The sequence below is a fragment of the Typopeltis vanoorti genome, chromosome 17, assembly GCF_054136105.1.
Source record: "Typopeltis vanoorti isolate ZY-2024b chromosome 17, IOZ_Tvanoo_1.0, whole genome shotgun sequence".
In the NCBI taxonomy this organism is placed as follows: domain Eukaryota; kingdom Metazoa; phylum Arthropoda; class Arachnida; order Uropygi; family Thelyphonidae; genus Typopeltis; species Typopeltis vanoorti.
Window position 1 is genome coordinate 49,721,077 of NC_143565.1, and position 25,310 is coordinate 49,746,386.

The 25,310-nt window shown below is 35.2% G+C and overlaps 1 protein-coding gene across 1 annotated transcript in view; it reads right to left on the minus strand.

Annotated features, from left to right (window-relative positions):
* Nucleotides 1–205: 205 nt before the first annotated feature.
* LOC150097377 (uncharacterized) overlaps nucleotides 206–25,310 on the minus strand; it is a 327,966-nt gene continuing 302,861 nt past the window's right edge. The window contains exons 11-12 of the mRNA XM_090407657.1: nucleotides 14,966–16,193; nucleotides 206–715 (exon numbers count right to left, since the gene is read on the minus strand). Coding sequence (XP_090263783.1) covers nucleotides 642–715; nucleotides 14,966–16,193 — 1,302 coding nt within the window. The 3' untranslated portion in view covers nucleotides 206–641. The remainder of the gene's footprint in view (nucleotides 716–14,965; nucleotides 16,194–25,310) is intronic.

A 25,310-nucleotide genomic window follows, 5' to 3' on the forward strand; every position in this document is an offset into this window, starting at 1 on the left:
TATGCATTTTTTCCCTTATAGTAAATATTTCTTTTTAAATGTAAAAAAAAAAAAAAAAAAAAAAAATTAAAAAAAAAAAAATATATATATATATATTTATACCATGGGGAGGGAGAGAATGTATCTATAATTATTAATGTACACTGTTAAATGTATTCTATGTATTTACAGGACAAACAACAAAACTGCTAAAAACAGTAAACAGCTATGAAGATTTGATAAGAGAAATATATAACTTCTTAATGTATATATTTTAATCTTCTGTCTGTATAAACATGCTTATATTCTGCACTGAGTGTTCACCTTATTCATATGTGCATAAGCTGCAGTTCAAAGTAGAAACTGATGAAACCATTCACATCTTCAAGGGAGAACTAATGAAATCACTCGGATGATAAGTGCCATCAATGACATGTTATAAAGTCAGCCACCACAACATTACAACTAAGTTATTACAGAAATCTAACAAGATTAAAATACATAAAGTTATTTAACAAGAATGAGAGGTCAACTTAAGATAATGAAACATCTACAAATGAGGAATGAAGATTCTCTATGCACAATAACTGAGAAGTTTTAAAGAAGCACCTATAGTGTAAGCTGAGGAAGATAAGATGCTTAAAAAAAAAAAAAGCTTTGAACTATCCTGTTGTCTGTACAGATGTTTGCTGGTTTTGGACTGGAAACTTTACATCAACAGCTGGATCAGGAAAGTCTGAAAAAGAAGTGAAATGTTTTAATTTTGGCAACTATGGGTTGTAATCAATAAATCATTAAAATAAATTGATAAATTTCTATAATAAAAAAAAAATCTTCCAAATGCACCTCTGTAGCAAAGTTGGAAGAATGGTGGGATATGCATCCATCCTTCAACTGGAAAAGAACTTGAGTTCAATTTGTGTCATGATATTTGAATCTTTATATAGATTTTTTTCTTCCAGAAACTCAAGTTTCTCTCATCTCACAACATACACAAATTGGCCAGAGAACAATATAAGTAGCAAATGAAAACATCAAGTGGAGTTGAGTGGCCTTTCATGAGTCTTTTTATGTTGAGCCCATATACGAGAGGTTGGTATCTTGGAGATGTCATGCAATAATAATAATAGCTATATAGACAAATATACATTTAATAATGATGAAAAATGGGACTGGTATAGGCTCAATAACAGAATAACATCAACAAATTTACAAACAATTTTCTTTCTTAAAAAAATGTAGGTATTTATATAGATAAGTCAGAAAAAAAACATACACAAGGGCAAACAATCAGCTGTCTTCTGATTTATATGTATAAAAATAGCTTCTCTGCTGAGTGCATAATGAAGCACAGGGTGCAGTTATTGGAACTTTCTTTGCCCAGGCTAATCAGTTCATTGTCTAGATTATGCCAAAGCAACTAACATAATGAGCAAGTATGTTACATCTAAATTATATGTTCTCTGATGGTTTACATGTTATGCAGTATGAAAAACCTGAGATTCTGAGAATGGTAACACTGTAATCTCCTATTGTCTAGATTATGCCAAAGCAACTAACATAATAAGCAAGGTACATTACATCTAAATTATATGTTCTCTGATGGTTTACATGTTATGCAGTATGAAAAACCTGAGATTCTGAGAATGGTAACACTGTAATCTCCTATTGTCTAGATTATGCCAAAGCAACTAACATAATAAGCAAGGTACATTACATCTAAATTATATGTTCTCTGATGGTTTACATGTTATGCAGTATGGAAAACCTGAGAATTAACTTAAACTCAACTTTAGTTGGAAAATTCTTTATAAACATTCCTATCGTATTACTGTGGGAATGGAACACTCAGGCATTTTCAACCATGGCATGACATTTTTCTATTTGTGCTTTACTAGTCAAGATTTCTCTCACATAAGCAAGCCATTTTATGAAACAATTTTAATAACAGTTTCTATCCTAATGGTCCTTGTCTGATATAGTTAACATAGTGCTATTTGGTTGTTCCAAAAATACTACAAAAGGAATGGAACTCAAAGGTAAAGCATTATTTTACTTTTTATATTTTTATATGGCTTCTGCCCATGAAAGGTTTGTAAGCCTATGGTACATTAGTACCATGGACTAAGATTTTTTTTTTCCCTATTAATTTTATTTTTTGTATTTTTTAAAAATTTATTTTTTTACATATTTATTAGTAAATTACAAAAATTATGAATGTGTTGGTCATTATTATTATTACGTAACACCTCCAGGGAGTCCAAAGACTCATCATGGGAGGACACTCTACTTCACTTAATACATCTCACCCTCTCCACTACTATTTAATTCTCCTACTATGACACTACTACCATCTACTGCCCATTATCAGCAACAATAGTATTTTTTGTCTGCAAATTGCGTGTGTTCTGAAGGCCAATTTGTCTGTACACAGGATGAAAAACCCAAGTTTCCGGGAGAGAAAACCCTGCTACCTCCATATGAGATCAACTAACTCACCTTCAAATGAAAAAGTCCACTCAGGCTGAAAGTCAGGATTAAAGAAAACAGCTTCACTGAAGCCTAGACGGTGAGATGTACCAGCACACTGCAGGTGAATGTCATTGTTACAGGTGAGCCATGTGTGTGGGCCAGCAGGTGCTTGGTGAAAAGGTCACCTCCCACAGGAAGGTGTACAAAGGAAATGGCAATGATGGGATTGGCAAGGTAGTCATGGTAATAGTTATTTATTTTGTATTGGAGTTATGCCCTCCCCCCCCATCCCTTAGGACAGGTTGAGCTCTCCTAATGAGAGATTAAGTATATATTTTTTATGACTGTAGATCTGTGTGTGTTCATGGGGGTGGTTTGCCTGTCCTGAGGTAAAAAAACCCGAGTTTCTGGGTGAAAAACTCTCTACCTCCGTATGAGACCAACCTTTAGTCGAAAGAGACCAGATAAAGGTTACTCACATCAAGGATGGGAATCGAACACCTTTATTACCCACACCTTTATTCAACTTAGGGATGACCCCATGTTTTGGTCATTCTAGACAAGTGCTGAAACATTTTCCCTGCATGTACTCTGTAAAATCCTTTAAGCAACTTAATGTTTCTATCATATCACCTCTTTTTCTCCTATCAACCAACTTCTGCAATCCACACACTTTCAATCTATCCTCATATGGAACATTCCACAGGCCACTCATCTCTGAATCCTCTCCACCACTTCCTCATCCCCAAGAAACCCAGGGGACCAGACTTGATCACAGTAATCCAGATGTGAGCATATCAAGGCCTTATAAAGAGGAATGACAACTTCCTTATCTCTATTTGTTAATGTGTTCTTCAATAGCCAAGTAATCTTATGGGCTACTTAGCAACTTTAGCCATACGTCCTCTAAACTTTAACTCTGTCTACCACCACCCCTAAATCTCTAGCTTCATCTATTTCCTGGAGTACAATCCCAGCAATGTGATACACAGCTTATTAAATAGATTACAGCAATGTGATACACATTGCTGTAATCTATTTATGCCAAAATGCATAACTTTACATTTATCCCAAATTACGTTTATCTATTTATCTCAACATGCATAATATTATGTTTCTCAACATTAAACTGACAGCCTATTTAAATTGTCCTGCAAGCTCTCCACATTGCCTTGATTAACTATTACTCTACCTAATTTCGCATCATCAGCAAACAACTGAATATTTCCTTTTAACTTCTTATATAATTTATATACAAATTAAACAGCAATGGTCCCAGCACTGAACCTTGTGGCACACCACTAGTCACCTGTTTTCATCTCGATTCTGTCCCTCGATATATTGCATTTTGACATCAGTCCATCAGACACCCTCTTATCCACTTAACCAGTGTCATATCCATCACCATTTGTTCTAATTTGCGTAACAGAGTTCCATGTGGTATTCTATCAAATGCCTTTGCAAAATCCAGCAAAATCATTGTGTAGCCATTTCCTTTATCCAATTCAGTTGTTACCCTATTATAAAAAGTTATTAAATTACTAAAGCATGAGTGACCCTTCACAAAGCCATGTTGATCCTCATACAGCATAATATTTTTATCTACCCATTCTTGAATTTTCTTTTTTACCAACTTTTCTAGTACTTTTATCACCACACTTGGTCTATAATTTACTACTGTAGTCTTAAAACCTCCCTTATGCAAATGAATAATTTTCTCCTCTTTGCACTCCCTTGGAATTCTACCAGAGCTGAGACTTAAACAGGGCTCAAGGGCACTGCCAGTTCCCTTGCACATTCTCGCAAAACCCCAGCTGATATCCCATCTAATCCCAAAGCTGTATTTACACTGAGATTCTGCAATATCGTAAGAACCACCAATTCATCTACCTCTGCTCCCATGTTAGTGTCTGTCACATAGGTTAAAGCAGTAACCTCACTAGGATGATATATCCTTGCAAAATGGTCACTCAGTAGCTCAACTATTTTATTCACTGCTGTCTCCTTGTGACCATCATCACTCATTAAGGTTAATCTTCCATAGTCATTCTTTCTCTTACTTGCCACATAACGAAAGAACTCTTTGGGATTTCCTTTAGCCTGCTTGGCTAGATTCTTCTCATAATCTGATTTTATCTTCCTTGCCATGCTGGTCTCCTTTCTTGCCTGAGTCTTGTACTGTTCATGAGTTTGCTGGTCAGCTTTCTCTTTATAAACCCTCCACAGAATCTTCTTGATAAAATATTTCACATGTTTGACAATCTCCCAAGTCAAGACAGCATGGTCACTTTTACCAATTGGAGGCAATATTAATTATGGATAGCTCTTTGGATCCTATGACCAGGTCCAATACTCTCACACCCCAAGTCCACTCTATCACATGCTCCCTAAAGTAATTATCTCTCAGCAGTGTATAAATTCTATTTCCTTCCTGCCACGTGATCTTTCTTCCTTCCAGTCTATATCTCCATAGTTGAAGTCCCCATAAGAATCACTTGACCTGTACTTATTGTACTAATTTGGTGATGCATGTCTTCCAGATTATCCGTGGAACTCCCTGGCCTTAATCTCACACCAGATTGCTTCAAATGAACAGCCACCATTCACCTGTCTCCTTTTTGGTTGCAATTAATCTGCTATCATCAGCAGTACTCCTCCCCTCATTCTATCTTCTTATCTTTCCTGAAAAATACTAAACTCTTCACATTTAATCCCTGTAACTACATCATCTGTTGTTAGCCGAGTCTTACTAATGAGCATGGCAAGGTTGCACTAACCAATGCCAAAAACTCCTCTCTCTAATTGAGCAGGAGATGGTAAATCCTGTTTTATTTTATAGCCGGGTATGAAATAGAAAACATCCTTTTGGCTTATTATCTTGTAACTCCCCTCTCTCTTGCTCCTGATGCTTCTGTCATTAGTATACAGAAACTGCAGCATCCCTTTAGTCTCCTACTCACTTTACTTTCTGAATTGACTACCCTATTCAATATTTTTGCTTGATAGACTAGATTCCTCACTTGGTCATTCTCACACTCACTTGTTTCATGAGTGCCTTCACACAAACTCACTTGCTCTTCCACCCTAATTGCTTAAGTTTCCTTGAATTTGCACTTTGGCATGCTTGGTGAACAAAACTCTCTCTCTCTCTCTCCAGACACCTAACACCAAAACCATGTCATTTCCTTCAACTTAACTTTTCACATCCAGATGGCATGGGCTAATATCAAGAATTTCTGCACCTGGGAAACACGATTTTGCCATAGCTTTGTTAAGTACTCCCAGATCATTGAGTCTCCATACATAATTTTCTCCTTATTTGTTTGGTTGGTCTTTATTATTCCTTCAGATGACCTGCTTCTTTATTTTTTCAGCCCTGTTAACCCTTGCCGCTTCTGCAATTTTTCAATTTCGTGCTTGAATCGTGTTATCAAAAACATTTCTTAACATCTCAATTGATTTTTGATTTTCCAATCATTGAATGTTGCCCTTTCAGTCTATGAGGACAACTTGAATATACTATTTCTTTAAAAAATCCCTATTAAAAAAAGAAAAAAAAAAAGAAATCAGGTAGGCTAAAGTTTAGAGACCACGGTGATCATATCCCTTTGAAATCAGTTGCCTATGAAACAGAAATTACTCAACTCAAGAAGGTCCATGAAATGTGAATAGTGGAATGTCTTGTAACCCTGTGTTTTGTTTGCCTTCTGATAAAGTTTCCACTGACTTCTTGGGACTGTTGATTACTGAAGCATGAATGTCCACACACACACACACACACACACACACACACACACACACACACACACACACACACAAGTAAGCACTTTGTCTTCTGTTTTTCAATGCATCTGAAAAGCTCCCAATTTTTAAAATCTATCATAGAGGTATTTAATGCCTGACATGTTTGGAAGAGCTATCTCTACACCATGTGTTGTTGTTCAAATTCTTTGTGGTTTTATTATTTCCATTCCTGATGTAATCAATAACAAATATTCTTTATTGAAGTGTTATGATCCTTTTTTGCATTTAAGGGTTCCTGAATCTGAAAGAACAGCAATAAGTTTTACTAATATATACATTTTTTATGGGTTGTATTTCTTTTTTGAACACCCTATAAAGACAGTTTCATCAATGAGTCTTATGATGGTATCATCTTTATTTCCCTTAACATGTTAGGTTCAGTGTCACAGCCAAGCAACTTGGCTTTATGGAAATCTGATTAATGCTAATATAGGGCATTAATTCAATCTGCACAGGCTACTTTACCTGTTAATTACAAGTATTTTCATGTGTATGTTTAATATGTGTATTATTTGGACAACACTGCAGAGCAGCTTTCTTTTAATAAAACCGTTCTTAATTTTGGGTTCATCATAATTCATTACTTCCTTACTTCTTCAATCTCTTCCACCATATATATTTTTAACCACTTTAAACATTCATTGATCCATACCATATTTCCCTCCCACATCATATCAACCTTCTATTTATACATCTTATGGTAGCGATTAATAAAGGATGATTTATATTTGAAACAAATATCATCTCTCAGTATTCTCTATTACATGTCCATGAATTAATATACTCATTTTACAGTACACGATCACAAAAAATTGCTACACTAACATTGACACATATGCTTCTTGATATCATTCAATTTCAGCTTGTAATTATAGTCAGGTTTTCTTATATACATCAATGTGTTTCAATAAATCATTCTGTTTCCTCACGTCTCATTGTTATTAGACTCATTACTAATTATTGCATAGTGGATATGTAAAAATATACAAATGTATGCAAATATTATACATTGTGAAGTTTATCTAAGCTCTCTGACAAAAAGATCACATAGTGATCTTTTCCAACCCTTTGGCTGGAAAAGATCTGAATTTTATTCTTGTAAGTGAAGGATCTGAAATGTAAGTGAAGTATAAATCGGGTAGGAAAAGATTTAAGAACATTATTAGATATTGTGAAGAGGAAAAGTGTCAATGGGAGAATAGTGTGTGTGCTGCCTCGTTTTGACAATTACGAGTTAAGTAGACGAGCAATGATAATGAATGATATGATTGCAAGAATGTGCAGAAAAAGAGGTCTGGAGTTTGTTGATGTTTGGAGTGTGTTTGAAGGAAAAAGGCAGTTGTATGCTAGAGATGGACTGCATCTTAACATGGAAGGACATAAGCGATTGAAGAAGTTATTGTTTTCTGAACAGGTTGAAGTTATTGGGCAGGGAAACTAATATTGAAAAGGTTGAGTGTAAGAGAGAGAAACTTTAGCACTGATTGTGTATTTATTGATCCTTATAGGCTGAATAAATTGCAGAAGAGAGGGGATAAAAATCGGCATAGGACTACGGTAGTTAATGACTTATATATCAGTTCTAAAGCCGGTACAAGATCTAGAGGGAATCTGCAATTTTTGTATACCAATGCTAGAAGCATTCGAAATAAGAGAGAAGAATTTTTGGCATTAGTCAGTGAAATCTCACCAAAAGTTGTAGGCATTAGTGAAACTTGGCTGTCAGCAGAAGATGTGGTCACTGGAATTGAATGTGATGGGTACACTATTTTCAGGGAGGATAGAGAAGATAGAACAGGGGGAGGAGTACTGTTGATGATAGCTGATGTGTTGCAGCCAAAGAAAGTAGTATATCATGATGATAGACATGTGAATAAGAGTTCATTTGAGGCAGTCTGGTGCGAAATAGCGACCAACGCAACCAAATATACAGTTGGATGCTGCTATAGGCCAGGGAGTACGGGGGGAGATACTGAATTCATGCATCAGCAACTTAGTGCAATGAGTGAAGGCTTGGTGATTATTATGGGGGATTTTAATTACGGTGATATCAATTGGAAGGAGGAAATATCACGTAGCAAAAAGGAAATGGAATTCATACATCTTCTACGAGATAATTACTTGAAACAGCACGTAACTGAAGGGACACGTGGTGTGAGAGTGTTGGACCTGGTTATTGGTTCAGAGGTTATATGCATAAGTAAGGTGTCCTCGTTACCTCCAGTTGGTGAAAGCGATCATGTGGTATTGACTTGGGAGGTTGCAAAATCTGTGGATTTTTCTATTAAGAAGGGGTATGTACGGAACTACAGGTTAGGCAATTATAACAAGCTTCGGAGTGAGCTTGCAGCCATCCCATGGCAGAACATATTGCAAGGGAAAGATGTTAGCAGTGCTTGAGATAAAATCAGCGGGTATCTGAGAAAAGCAATATCAGATTGTGTCCCCATGGTTAGGAGGTCAAACAAGGCAGGCATTAGATGGATGAGCAGTAGTATCAAGCTTGAACTGCAAAAAAAGAAAATGTTATGGAGAATTTACAAGGAGAAAGGCGATCAGGACACCCATGAGCAGTACAAGGCTCAAGCTAGGAAAGTTACCAGCATAGTAAGAAAAGCTAAATCAGATTATGAGAAGACCTTAGCCAAAGAGATCAAGGGTAATCCCAAAGAGTTCTTCCGCTATGTGGCAAGTAAGAGGAAGAATGACTTCGGAAGGATAACCTTAGTGGGTGCTGATGGTATTGAGGTGACAAAATCAGATGTAATAGTCGAGTTACTGAGTGATCACTTTTCAAAAGTCTATCACCCAAGTGAGGATATCTCTATACCTACAGCAATACCTAATGTGAGAATTGAAGCTAAAGAATCAGAGGTATTAAATATATTGCAAAACTTAAATGCAAACACTGCGGTAGGCTTAGATGGAATATCAGCTCGGGTGTTGCGTGAATGTGCAAATGAATTGTCAACCCCTCTCACCTGGATATTTAACTTAAGTTTGAACTCTGGTATGGTCCCTAGGGAGTGGAAGTTAGGCAAAGTGGTTCCTTTGCATAAGGGTGGCTCTAAAACTGCGGTATTGAATTACAGACCAATCACCATCTCAGGAGTAGTGGTAAAAGTATTGGAAAAGTTGGTTAAAGACAAAATTCAAGAATGGGTGGATCAGGATATGATACTCTATAGAGGCCAACATGGTTTTGTTAAAGGTAGATCCTGCCTTAGCAATCTATTAACTATTCATAATAGAATAACATCTGAGTTGGACAAAGGAACTGGCTACACAGTGGTACTTCTGGATTTTGCTAAGGCTTTTGACAGGATACCCCATAGAACACTGTTACGCAAATTGGAGCAGATGGGAATGGATATTAAATTGGTGATATGGATAGGAGAATGGCTCAGGGAGAGATACCATAAGGTGGTGTATGGAGGAGCCGAGTCCAGAATGAGGCAGGTGACCAGTGGTGTGCCTCAGGGCTCTGTGCTTGGGCCAATGTTGTTTAATTTGTATATAAATGATATAGGAAACGGCTTAAAGGGAGATATTCAGTTGTTTGCTGATGATGCAAAGTTGTGTAGTGCAATAAAAAATCAAGCTGATGTTGAAAGTTTGCAGGAGGATTTAAATAAGCTGGTAAAATGGGCAAAAGAAAATGGATGTCAGTTCAATGTGGAAAAGTGTAAAGTCATGCATTTTGGGATTAAAAGATTACCAGCTGTGTACTACATCGATGGAAAGGTACTCCAAGAGATTGATGAGGCTAGGGACTTAGGGGTATTGGTAGATAGAGAGATGAAGTTCAGAGGACACATTGCTAAGGTGTCCAAGATTGCACATAGGATTACTTGGTTGTTGAGGAACACACTGACATCCAGAGATAAAGAGGTTATTATTCCCCTTTATAAAGCATTGATACTTCCACATTTGGATTACTGTGCTCAGGTCTGGTCACCTGGATTCCTTGGAGATGAGGAGGCTGTGGAGAGGGTTCAGAGAAGAGTGACCAAGTTGGTGAGTGATATAAAAAATGCTCCCTACATTGATAGATTGAGAGCTTGTGGATTGCAGAGATTGGTTGATAGGCGAAGAAGAGGGGATATGATAGAAACATTCAAATTACTAAAAGGTTTTTATAGGATTGATGCAGGGGAAATGTTTCAGCTGTGTGAAAGTGATGGAAGAACAAGAGGTCATCTCTGGAAATTAAAGAAGAGTGTGGTTAACAAAGGTGTCAGAACAAGGTTTTTTGCCTGGAGGGTGGTGAATGAGTGGAATTCATTGCCTGACTTAGTTGTGAGCTCTTCGTCTGTAAATGAATTCAAGAAGAGATATGACAGATATTGTTTTGCTAGTTTGGGTCTCCCGCGATGAGTCTACTGACTCCATGGAGATACCCGTAATAATAATAATAATAAAAAAAAAAAAGTGAAGTGAAGAAAACTAGAATTTTTCAATGGAAAGCGAGTTAGCTAGTTTCATATGGAGGTGACAGTTTTTCCCTCCCAGAAAGCATTTCATCTTAGAAATAGATAAATTGACCTAAGAACATACAATATCTATAAACAAATGCGATTTAATAGGATTGCTTTCTCTCCATATTTTATAATCTATTACCACTACAAAACATAAGGTTGCCACTCAGAAAAAAAATTCTAAATTCTGTTGACACTTTGAAAATGAGGTGATCTTTCTTGCAGTTTAACTTATTGTTTAGCAGGATTCATCTTTCTCTCTCTCTCTCTCTCTCTTGCATGTGCTTGCACTCTCACAAGATCATCTGATTATGATCACATTATCAAAAGCTTTAATAACTTTTCATTTTTTTTTTCTGTGTGTGTATATGTGTGCTCACATGCTAAAAGTCTGGATCCATTTCATGATAACTTGATGGTACATGTACATATCTATCGATAGGGTTATGGTCATCCACCACATCTCGAGTAGTTTAAGAGTTAGAAATGTAACAATATGAGGTGCTTGTTTCATGGCAAGTTTGGGTATTTTATTACAGGTTTTAACCCTGTGGCAAAGCCAAAGGTGTTTGTGTAACAGAAGAAGCAATCACTTGTATGGTCTTTAGGCTATTTCCACTATTCAGATAGCAAGTGGCACGAATAAATGTGTAAGCTTTAACTACTATGTTACTGTGTGCTGCAACATATGTGGGGATTTCCCTCTTTACATTCAAAGTATAACTTGTATACTTCCTTGATCAACAAAGTGCATGTTTATTTCACAGATTTGAATGTTTTTTGCCATGCATATAGCAAAACTGATGTCTATAAACAGTTCAGACCATTCAGTTTTGCTATATGCATGGCAATCAGCTGCAAACTTCAGATGGTGATCAAAATCATACAAATCTGACAGAGTAACATTAACATATCCGAAACAAATATTCATTTCTGATCATGGAATGGGCAGACCACCAAATTGTGTGTGTGTGTGTGAGAGAGAGAGAGAGAGAGAACAGTGCAGACTCATTTTGCTATGAACATGACAAAGTGATATTAAAATCTGTGAACAAGCATTTACTCCTGTGATTAAGAAAGTATACTGGCAGACCATCAAACAAGCAACTATTCCAAAATGCACTCCATAAAAATCATTTTAAATACATGGCACCAGTTAAATAAAACAAACCACAAGGGTGCAAAACCATATGTGGGTAACGAGTGGTAGCCATATATTTGCCTGCTTTCACTCTTTATTGGTTGCACATCATGAAGTAAGCAACAAAGAAAGAAGTGATATCAGTGGACAGCAACAGCATATACAAATGCCATATGATCATAATCCCTGATCCATGAGTATCGTATGCCATGAAGTGAATCAACCTTAAATTGTCTCTCTGTAACTTAATACTCCTGACCTCTGCTGAACAAAATATCTTCTCTTAAGTAAACTGTGGGTGATAGAACAATATGGATGTCATTCTTATATTAAATGCAATTACCGTATTTACTCGAATATAACTTGCCCTCACATCCCCTGATTTTACTTTATGAAAAATGAAATTAATCATACTCACAATTACTGCAGATGGAAGAAAGTTGCCTGCTTATGTAATATTCAAAAGGAAAACAATGCTGAAGGGGAAATTTCCCTCTGGAATTCATGTAAGTGTTCAAGAAAAAGGGTGGACGAATACTACAATGGTTCAAGATTGGATTAAAACAGTTTGAAACCACTCTCGAGACCAGAAGTAGCGATAGCGAATATAAGATTCTTGGTAAGTCATATACCCACTTGTTTTTTTTTTAAATCATGGTGATCTTATGATTCCGAAATTATAAAAGGACAGGCCATAATTTAACTGTTTGTTTTAATTTAATTACAGAAGTATTGTCGCTAAAGATTCAAATATATTGCATGATGAAGGTGAGCTGCTGATTGCATAAATAACATTGATAATTACAGAAGTATCGTCACTAAAGATTCAAATATATTGCGTGATGAAGGTGAGCTGCTTGAAATCCTGATAAACCACCCAAATATCAACCACAAAGATGGCATGAAAATTCCAAGGATCTGGATGGCACACATTCAGCCTACCTAATATATAAGATCCAGTATAAGTCAGGACTCTAGCCAATCTTCAGCTAGTATTAGAAACCATTCCATACCAACTGGCTGGAATGCACATGTATAATCATGATGTTAATATATGTATATAGATAGATACATAGACTTGTTGTTGCACCCAATGTATTTCTACAACCAACAGATAACACTAATAGTGGGACTCTAGCGTTGATGTGTATATATATATATATATATATATATATATATATTTTTTTTTTTCCACCAGAGGTCAGGCCAACAATTGTTGTAGCAGTTGGTCAGTAACTTTAACAAACCAGCTTGATTGCAGTGCAGCTTGTTTTCTGTGTATAGTGTGTACGCTCCAGAAGATGACCTTGACATAAAGCTCGAAACGTCGAATGTAGATTTTAGTTATATTAAACTAAAGTTTTTATTCAAACACGGTAGTTGTCTCCATAATTTTCAAAAATGTATTCGGATCACCGTGTAAGCTTAAAAGAAAGGATTGATAATTAAAATATAAATGTATTCATTCTATAAATAATGTGAGCAATTATAAATTATCTGAGTATTTAATTATAAACGTTAATTTAGTTTTTTCTTGAAAAACTTTAGTTTCCAAAAATCCCTGCATATATCTTGCACCATGATTTTTTAGCTTTAATTTGGGGAGGGAAAAAAGTACCAAGTTATATTAGAGTAAATACGGGTATGTTAAATTACCTAGTTTTACTAAAGGAAAATTTCAACATTCATAGTGTAATGGAGAAAAATGTCTAACTGTGGTGTATGTTGACTATCAAAATATGAACAACAAGTTCAGTTATGTTTGTGAGAATTTTATTAGGAATTTTTTTCTTTGAAGTGTTCAGGAAAGTATGTTTGTATAATCTAGTGTTAAAATTACAATTTGTGTAATCTAAAAAACTCCTCATAATAAAGTTTTTTGGGAATTACATTGAATAGTTTAACAAGGAAAAGAAAAATTATATGGACTTTTGTTTTCCTTTGTGTGTGATTTTTTTTTTACAAAAAGGACTTGGGTATCCCTTGTTCAGAACTATTTCTTAACCCCCCCCCCCCCAGTTCCTCTTGAGAATGTGTAAATATGTTACATGCATTCTATCATTTCCTTTGTTGGCTTGTCCTCAGCATACATCCTGCCATATTTTATCCAGTGTTTTTATCCTGCCTTATAATAACGTTCAGGCAGAACAATGGATAAAAGATAATGCAAAGAAAATTTACTATAGCCAATTCTTCTAATGCTATTCTTTGGTCTCTATAAGTTTGCTGTAATACTTTTAGCTGAATGAATTCTAATAAGTTCGTATTTGGAATTTTTTTACTAACATTTGTTAAGTCATTTACTTTAAATTTAAACTAAAGAACAGTACTCAATTCATGCAAAATGAAACAACATAATATGATATTATATACTACTATACTGTAATGTGCAGTATTAACCACATCGACGTCAATATGGATAAAATACATAGCTACTCATACACTTCGTATCCATCATGTATTTCAGTGTAATATCAATGCTATCACAATTTGAATATGCACCTCACATCCAAGGTAACTTTGACATGGATACATGTCATGTTGTGGCCAATTGGGAGGTTAAACCCCAACAGAATGATATCTGAAGTATGCAATTATTGGAATAATCAATGACTGAAATGTCATATAGTGATCTGTAAACTTAGATTTAAACCTTAGATTTGTAACAATCATTACCAAGCATACATTAGTTTAAGTAAGAGAACAAAGCACATTATGAGATCTTTCAGTAATGTCAATGTTTCAGTCATTTTCCTTGAATTTTTTTAAAAATTCAAGGATCATACTGATAACAATCACTGTTATTGTGATCAGTATGGTGAATGGTCAATTCTGCACTTTAGCCAGTTTTTAAGTGGGAAATTAATAGTTAAAAGGATTAGAAAACATTAAAACAATATTTGTGTTTACATATGTAAATTCATTTTGCATGCTTTTTAAATATTTAAATTAAAAATAAATAAATATGGATGATTATAAGTTGTGTGCATTGTATATATGTCAAAATACATTTAACTGCATTATAAATATTAAAAAAACACAACTGCCAATTAAATTAAAATAAAATGAAAAAATGTGTATAATGACTTACTCCATCCTTCCATAAGCCTAGTTGGGGAAAGTGGAACAGAACTTCGAAGATCCAAACTTTCAAGCTGCCTACCGAGTTTTAAAGTAAATGGATTAGGCCGTTGACCAGATAGAGGTGTTGAAGACAATGCTGGACTACTCATGCGTCGATCCTTTCTATCCCGCTGTGGAGTGCCTGGAATTTCTGGCAAAACAAAAACCAGCTTCTTTGGTTTTTTAGAAAAAGTTTTTCCATTATTAGAAATTCCTTTTCCATTATTCTGACTAGTTTGACAAGACTGTTTATCTTGCAAAGTTATTATTTTATTGTTGTCTCTAAAATGAGATTTCTGTGCAATAAATGTCAAGTCCAGTGACTGATGATAAGATTCCTGATAACTTTTACTGCTGCACAGTGATCCTCCTTTAAGTCCTTGCTTTGAAGTTAACTGATTTCCTACATTGATATTCTCATCTGAAGTAGAACAGGCAGATATTTTCTCTAACTTTTCACAGAGTTCTCTAGCATGTGCATCCCAACACTGAGAGGAATCATCTATTTCATAAACTGAATTCTGATTGGGATTTTGATTTTTTCCAAATGTTTTACACTGTTCTATTAATGAAAGTGAGGAGCTGTCTTCTACGGTAGCACTACTTGATTCTGAATGGTAAGTTTCTGTGGAATGTACTGAATGAGCAGAACAAATGGGTAATTCATTTTCTGGTTCAGAAGGAAATGGAACATTTGATGGTGGAATTACTCCAGTATTGTGTACAGTTACAGATCCTTCTATAGCATGTATAAGCTGTTCTGGTACACTGTGTTTTGTAACTGCTGTTTCTGATTTTTCAGATTCTAGAAAAACCCTAGATACCTGAAATCGATTTCTTGAAGAATTACTGGAATGAACTGGGATGGGCTTTGTTGCTGCAGGAAAAGATGCACTAGTTACCATTCCCACTGTTGTGGGGAAGACACTGCCAGCAGATAATGCTCTATGCAAGGGAACTTGAGTAGTTATAGGAGCTACATCATTGACAAATACAGGTTGATTTACATCAGGATCAGAATTATCTGTTGTATCTAAGTCAAGTGAAAAATCATCTGAATATAAGTAGCTTTCTTTAGTCCACTTAATATTCTCACTAGTTTCCTGTACCATTTCATTTTCATCACAGTTTCGTTTACAATACATTTCTATCTCTTGGAGTAGTCGCTGGTAATTATGGACTCCATCTGGGACATGCTGTTTGGCAGTAATAAGAAAACAAATTTAATTTTGATATTAAAACATATCAATAAAAAGAATCAATATTGCACAAAACATCTAACTTGTTTTTACACATACTACATTAATTATTCAATGGAGGTGTTCAAACATTTACAGCTATGAAAACAAGGTACTGTGCACTGCTATAAATGTTATGTAGATCCACTGCTGACTGTAATGAAGAAGCAACTCTAGTCAACTTAAGTCTAGAAAAGGTGTTTTTTGCTGCAGGTTTGTGAAAAGAAGGCTTCCAGTTCAGCTAAGTTTTTTGACTAATTAATTGTGGTTAAATTGCATGTTTATGTGAAGAGAGACACTGTAAAAGAGCAGTGAATGAGTAGTAAGAAAGTTTTGAAAAAGAGTTCTGGTAAATAAAAGTCATGTGTTTGTAGTATGTGGACTTGTTTGGTTTGTTTACAAAACCATCAAATTTGGAGCAGAGTATAGTAACTGGAAAAAAGAAAGATGGCAATGGCTTTATTTTTACAAGAGTTAAATTTTGATTTTAGTCATTTTGTGGAATGAGAGATGTGCTATATGTATTTGTTAGATTATAGATTTTTAATGAAGATGGAAGGCATGTGTGTACAAAGTGTTATTTGAATGCAGACTTGATGGGCAGTAACATATTGGTAACTGAAGGTGATAGTAGTGAGATGCAATGAGAAGAATGAGTATTCATCTGATAACAAAGAGAGAGAGAGAGACTGTAAAAGAGCAGTGAGTGAGTAGTAAGAAAGTTTTGAAAAAGTAAATGAGCGATCTGCTGAATGAAACAATCAATGGTAGTAAGAATGACGAAAGCGATACAAATGTAGTGAAATTAACACATACTATTTGGATTACAAGATCATAGGTTTTAATACACATTTATACAAAAATGTCTACTAGTTTTGCTAGTTGTAACTGACTAGCTTTGTCAAGACAAGAAGGTAAAAAACTACTAGTAAATACAAAAAAACAAAGAAATGCAGTAACGGTTAACAACAGTTAGACAAAATTGGAAGACTCGCATGACATGATACGCATGAAGAGTCAGTCATTTTTACAAAGTCGCTTTATATAATTTTTGGCGTAATGTAGCACCGGTAAACTTAATGAGTTCCACATATCCTTTAACATAACCCCTTGGTTTCGATTAAGGTTATATCCTGTTCGTAGGACTACTGCAGCTTCTTTAAAAGTTTGAAAACTGTAATTATAACTATAAACTTTATAACTGTAATATATTATATTACAGTTATAAAGATTATAATAGATTATAACTGTAATCCTCTTCTATATATGGCATGGAGCTGTTATCCCAATCTAATGCATGGTTTGAAGTTGAGAAATGATGTGCCAAGCCTGAGGTGTCTGTTCTGTTGTGATTGACATCTCCTACATGTTCCTTCTTTCTAATTTCTAGGCTTCTCGAAGTTTGGCCTATGTAGGATAGTCCACATGTGCATGGTATACTATAAACACCTGCATATTTGAAGAAAGCTATGTTGTCTTTAGGGGATCGTAACAACTGTCTAGTGGCTCGTCAGTTTAAAAACAACTCTGATGTTATAAAGCTTAATAATTCTAGCTATTTTAGTGGAGACTGAGCCAACATAGGGTAAGACAATGGATGAAACATACTGAGTTGCTATACGTTGTTGTTGTTGGGGATTGTTACTGTAGAGAATTTTATTGATTATGTTTTGAGGATAACCATTCTGTGATAGAGATTTAGATATAAGGGAAAGTTCTGTATGAACGTCTTCTTCTTCTGTGACTACATTTCAGGCTCTGTTTCTAAGCATATGTATAATTAGAAGAATAATGGAGATACCGTCCAGTTTCTGTGAGTTTTCTAAAAAGGGTAGTTGACGATTGTTTTCCAATTCCAATGTAAATTTGATTTTATGATGGAAAGAGTTAATTTTTTGAAGGAACTCATGTAAGCTGTCTATTTTTGTCCTTCCAGATAACGAACACATCATCAACATATCTCCACCAGACTGATGGTTTTGGGTTTATTTTAGCCAGAATGTTATTTTCAAATTTCTCCATGAACAGGTCTGCACATGGTGGTGACAGGGGGCTGCCCGTGGCTAAGCCTTCTAATTGTTGATAAACTATATTGTTAACTTTGAAGAAATTGGACTCGAGACAGTGATGGAATAGTTGCGAGATATCACCTGGAAAAAGTTCTTTTATAATCTCCATGACTTCTTCAACTGGTATGTTAGTAAACAAAGAGGTAACATCAAGACTTGCCAAAATGTCTGTGTTGGATAAATTGACGTTTTTAAGTTTCTCAACAAAGTGTTGAGAATTTTTTATATAAGAATCCGATTTTCTGATTTGTTTTTTTAATAGGTTTGGCTAGTAGATATGTTGGGAAGAATCTGCCATCTTTGATTGGGCGGAGTGGAACTTCATCTTTGTGTACTTTGGGTGCACCGTAAAGGTGAGGTGTTATAGGATGTAAATATTTTAGTTTTCTTTTTAACTCCTGAGGCCATCCGTCCATATTGTGAATCAGAAGATTGGTCTTGTTGTGGTTCTTCATGGTTGGATCCTTATCTAAAATTTTATATGTGGACTGATCAGATAGTAAAGTATTTATCTTCCTAACATAATCTTTGGTGTTCATAATGACTGTGGAGTTCCCTTTGTCTGCTTCAGTTACTATTATGTCCTTGTTTCTTTTTAAGTTCCAAATTGCCTTCCTATCTGAGGGAGTGGTATTCTGTTTTGGTGGTTTAGCTGTAGAGAGGATGATAGTACTTTAGAATCTAATTTCATTGGCTATTGTCTCTGGGAGTGGATAAAGACCTTTCTCAATATTACATATGAAGTCCATTTTTGGGATGTGGTTAGGAGCAATGGAAAAGTTAAAAACCCTTTTTTAGAATTTCGGATTCTTGTTTAGAAAGGTTGTAATCTGACAGGTTAAAAATAACTTTATCATCTGGGACAGTGGGTCTAGAAATGTATTTTTTCTTTTGGAGATCCTCAAATTTTTTTATTTGAGCTATTTTGCTAGACTGGAAAGTTTTATTATAACAATTGTGTATCATGTAGTATATAATATTCCACGGTGAGTATTCTATGTTATTTGAAATATCATCAAAACTGTTCCGGCATTTAAGGTCAATTTTATTTAATTCGTATCTGATATGTTGGATCCTCTCTCTAAGTAGTGCTAAAGAAGTTTTATAATATATTCGTTTGGCTTGTTTTGACCGAATATGTTCTTTGACAATTAGGAACTTGGGGATGATAGCATGTTGTCTACATTGTTTAAGGAAAGTAAGATGGTTCAGTAATTTTGCATTTATCTTTTTCTAGGCAACATACCTTGTGTTTCATATATCCATTTAGATTGTTCATGATGAAAGTTATATTTGGCCTTTTTTTAAGATTAACACATACTATTTGGATTACAAGACCATAGGTTTTAATACACATATATACAAAAACGTCTACTAGTTTTGCTAGCTGTAACTGACTAGCTTTATCAAGACGAGAAGGTAAAAAACTACTAGTAAATGCAAAAAAACAAAGGAATGCAGTAACGGTGAGCAACAGTTAGACAAAATTGGAAGACAAAATTTTAAGTTTCTCAACACTTTGTTGAGAAACTTAAAAAGTCAATTTATCTGACACAGACATTTTGGCAAGTCTTGATGTTACCTCTTTGTTTATTAACGTACCAGTTGAAGAAGTCATGGAGATTATAAAAGAACTTTTATAATCAGATTTTATAAAATTTGATTTTATAAAAGTGATATCTCACAACTATTCCATCACTGTCTCAAGTCTAATTTCTTCAAAGTTAACAATATAGTTTATCAACAATTGGAAGGCTTAGCCAATGGAAGCCCCCTGTCACCACCATGTGCAGACTTGTTCATGGAGAAATTGGAAAATTACATTCTAGCTAAAATAAATCCAAAACAATCAGTCTGATGGAGATATGTCAACAATGTGTTCATTATCTGGAAGGACAAAATAGACAGCTTACATGAGTTCCTCCAAAAAATTAACTCTTTCCATCATAAAATCAAATTTACATTGGAATTGGAAAACAATCATCAACTATCCTTTTTAGATGTACTAGTTAACAGAAAAGACAATGAACATATCAAACTTACACTATATAGAAAAAACACAGATACTGGATGGTATCTCCATTATTCTTCTAATAAATAAATAAATAAATTCCGTGTGATGATACAGCGTTCCTCCTTTATATGGGAGTTCATGGTGCCATCTAGTCCCCCCAAATTTTATCCGGGATCCGGAACCGGCATAGGCTGACAAATCAGACCTATGGCTGGGTCAGTATTCCTGACTGTAATCCGCGAGTGTGTACTCGGACTGGTTTGCCTGCTTGCGGGATGACAGGAATCGAACCTAGGATACTCCTTCCCCAGGCATATGGTTGCGAAGTGCAAAGCCACTAGGCTAACCATGGGGACATTCTTCTAATCATCACCATACACAGAAATGCAGCATTATACATATACTAAGAAACAGAGCCCGAAACAGAAGAAGACATTCGTACAGAACTTTCCCTTATATCTAAATCTATCACAGAATGGTTATCCTCAAAACATAATCAGTAAAATTCTCTACAGTAACAACCCCAAACAACAAAGTATAGCAACTCAGTACGTTTCATCCATCGTCTTATCCTATGTTGGCTCAGTTTCCACTAAAATAGCTAGAATTACGAAGCCTTATAACATCAGAGTTGTTTTTAAACCGACAAGTACAACTAGATAGTTGTTATGATTCCCTAAAGACAACGTAGCTTTCTTCAAATATGCAGATGTTTATAGCATACCATGCATGTGTGGACTATCCTACATAGGCCAAACTTCAAGAAGCCTAGAAATTAGAAAGAAGGAACATGTAGGAGATATCAATCACAACAGAATAGACACCTCAGGCTTGGCACATCATTTCTCAACTTCAAACCACACAATAGATTGTGATAATAGCTCCATGCCACACATAGAAGAGGATTACAGTTGTCGAACTTTTAAAGAAGCTGCAGTAGTCCTACGAACAGGATATAACCTTAATCGAAACCAAGGGGTTATATTAAAGGATATGTGGAAAAATCTGATTAACTCATTAAGTTTAGCGGAGCTAAATTATGCAAAAAATTATGTAATGCGACTTTGTAAAAATGACTGACTCTTCACTCTTAATGCATATCATGTCACGTGAGCCTTCCGATTTTGTCTAACTGTTGTTAACTGTTACTGCATCCCTTTGTTTTTTTTGCATTTACTAGTAGTTTTTTACCTTCTCGTCTTGACAAAGCTAGTCAGTTACAGCTAGCGAAAGTAGTAGACGTTTTTGTATATATGTGTATTGTTGTGTCCCAATTTATGATTATTATTCTATCTAGTGAAATTCTGCTTATCTATGTTCAACTATTATCTATGCACGAGATATCACCCCAAAATACAAATATTTAAGCTATTTCTCCCCTTGGGACATTTAGTTTGAGATATTAAATACAAAAACAAGGAGCAATTACTAAAATATGTCTGAATGTGAAACAGTATTGCAGTTGTGGCACTTTATCTCGTTTTTTTACACATTAATTTCCCGCATGATTAGGTTCGTATGTTTTTCAAGTGGTGCATTGGGCAGCAATTTCAGACAACTGTTTATCAATGAACAAAGGTTTATTAAACTCATTAGTATGGTACAATTCAATTCAATACCAAGAAAACATTTTACAAATTAACATTAGCTTATCACAAGTAATTTGGCTAATGATTCTATATGGGTATTGCGATCATGCCGCCATAACAAATTCAACTCATACAATCATATGTATAATCCCTGATCTAATTAACACATTAGTTAACCCTATATTAGTCTGAATATGCTATATGCTGTAGCACCTGGACATATGTGATCAACTCACTCTATTTAACTATTTAAAACTATGTAGATTAAATTATCTTTTCACTGTGTTAACAAATAACTTTGACATTTAAAACTTTCCTATACATTACAATACCCATCCATAAATCTCAGGACACATAATTACTTATATAATATTAATATTAACAAGCATACTCTCATTATAATCAGTCATGTACTAAAGTCCTAGTATAATTTTCCTTAGTCTCTTCAACAGTTCAGTAATAGAATAATGATTACAATTACAGATGATTTTCAGTTAACACGAGATTTTTTTACAGTACCTTTTTCTCTTGAGTTTTCTATATTGGCCTCTACCTTTTTCGGATTATTCTATCCTGGTATGATCTCTCTTATAATCTGTTACGCCTAAGTTCTTTTGGCATTAAACTGTGCTTACGCGATCTTAACTTTTCGTTCTTGAATTAAGGACACACTTTGAATCATCTATACAATGGCTGTGAAACTCATCACATGGACAATGACTTCTTTACAGATTTTCTTTTCACTGGACGATGAAACACATAGATAATACCTTCTTTCCTTTAGCTAAATGGCATTCCTCGTTTCTTACCATAGGAAATACGAAATTGAAATCCCGCCACTCAGGAAAACCACGTGAAAACCTATACGAAGGAGTTTGTGAAGAAACTATCTGGGAAAAAGGCTTTGTGTGTGTGTGGGGGGTTCTAACCCTTTTATACCTTGACCCCTAACGGCACCTTCTTTAATTTCTTTTCTCTGCCCCTTACTTGATTCGACTTCACCGACCAATTAGGGTGGCATTTTTCTGCCAAACATCCTTTGGTTGGAGAGCCCGTAACTCACACGTGACGATGTCTCAATTCGGGAATTGACCCAAGCGATAGTCTGTTGTTTTTCTTTTGCTAGCCTCTAAATTAATCCCCCTTCCAAATTTTCTAAGAATTTGCTTAATATTTTAATCTCTAGCCTCTCACATATAATTCCTTATGACTAATCCTTTCTGTCTTACTTAGCTAATTTTTTCTTTTATATTACAACTGTAATATATTCCTTCTTTTATTATTTAATTCAACAAACACTTTTTGATATATATTTATTTTACTTGGATGCAAGAATATTTTTCTTACTTTAAGTAATTTATGTATTAGCTCTTATACAGGGGTTTTATTTTATTTTCTCTTCATGTTATACCATGATAACTGAAAATTCCACATAGTGAAGGTATCAGGGTGTAACAGTATTAAAACCTATGGTCTTGTAATCCAAATAGTATGTGTTAATCTTAAAAAAAGGCCAAATATAACTTTCATCATGAATGTAGTGAAAGTCGCGAGTAGTGAATCTAGTGCACGTGGTAAATAAAATGGCAGGGTGTAGTAAGACAGAGGAAGATCGAAAAGATGGTAAAATGGTAGAAAAGATAGCATGAAAGATATGAACACAAGTGAGGATATTAGAAAATAATCGGTAAGGTTGAGGAATGAACTATAAGGTTTACATGTGCAAAGTGAGATAGGATAATTCGGGAAGAGACTGGTATTGGAGGTGTAAGAAGGAAAGTGACAGAGATGAATGATTGCAGTGGAACAGCAATCATTCATACAGCACTACACTACAGTAGTGTAGTGCTGTATGGGGATTCTGTAGTGAAAGATGTGAAAATGGAGTGTGTCAAAAGTATGTCTGAGGGGAGCAACAAGGAGGGGGCAGGTACAATAGATATTGTGTTGATTGTTTGGGTCTCCCAGAATGAGTCTTATGACTCCATGGAGATGCTCATGCAACAATAATAATAATAATAATGACTACTGTATATTATCGCGTATAATGCGAAAAATTTATGGTAAAAAATACTACTTAAAGTTAGGGGTTCGCATTATATACGGATCCTAAAAAAATAACATCTTATTAGACTTGCACACACACACACACAATATATACTACCTAATGCCTATGCAACCAAATCTACTTGACCCACTCGCATTCATCGACCGAGAGCGCATCGTATCTGTGCATAAAGCTACTTACATTACTGGCTTTATGCGCAGATATGATGCATGCTCGGTTGCTGAATGATAGAGCACAGTGAGATAGAGAGAGCACTGTTAGGTATATCGGTTTAACCACAGTTCATTTTAAATATTATTCGTTAAACAAACCTAGCTAGAAAATGAGTTAACAGAAACGTAAACGTTCATCTTTTGAAGCAGGATTTAAATTGCATGTCATGCAGTAGAAGAACATAATAACAGTGTTGCTATGAGAGAATTTGCTGTAGCAGAGAGTAATATTAGACTCTGGCATAAGCAAAAAGACAGTCTTGAAAAAATCCCCCAAACGAAACGTGCCCGTCGTGGAAATGTAGCATCCTTTCCAGAACTCGAAGAAGAGCTAAATGAATGGATTTTGACGCAACGACAAGATGGCATTATAGTAACAAGAAATGCAATTCATTTTCGAGCTCCACAACTCAAGAATGATAAATTCAAGGACACACCAGGTATTTCATCTTTTCTTGCTTTGCCTGGGTGGTGCAACAGATTTATGGAACGCAAAGCATTAACATTACGACACCGAGCAAAAATTGTGCAGAAGTTACCAAAGCAGCTTGAAGAAAAAGTGCAGTCCTTCCATAAATTTATCATAAAATTACGGAAGTGTCACGGATATGAACTTTCCCAAATTGGCAATATGGATGAGACGCCCATGTACTTTGATATGCCTGGGATCGAACAGTAAACTCAGTTGGTGAAAAGGGTGTCTTCATAAAAACAACAGGACATGAAAAAACGCATTTTACCGTTGTTCTAGCATGCATGGCAGATGGAACCAAATTAAAGCCGACAGTGATATTTAAAAGGAAGAAAATTCCGAAGCATATGAAATTTCCACCAAGTGTAATTGTTCGTGCCAATCAGAAAGGTTGGATGGATGAAGAAGGTGTACAACTGTGGCTGGATCAAGTATGGAACATACGTCCAGGTAGCTTATTACATCAACAAAGCATGCTAGTCTGGGATATTTTCCGCATTTAATGGAAGCAAGCAAAGAGAAAGCACGTGAGCTACGTACAGACCTAGCAGTCATACCAGGTGGTCTAACTTCCATTTTGCAGCTGCTTGATGTCAGCTTGAATAAGCTGTTTAAAGATCACTTACGTGAAAAATGGAGAGAATGGATGTC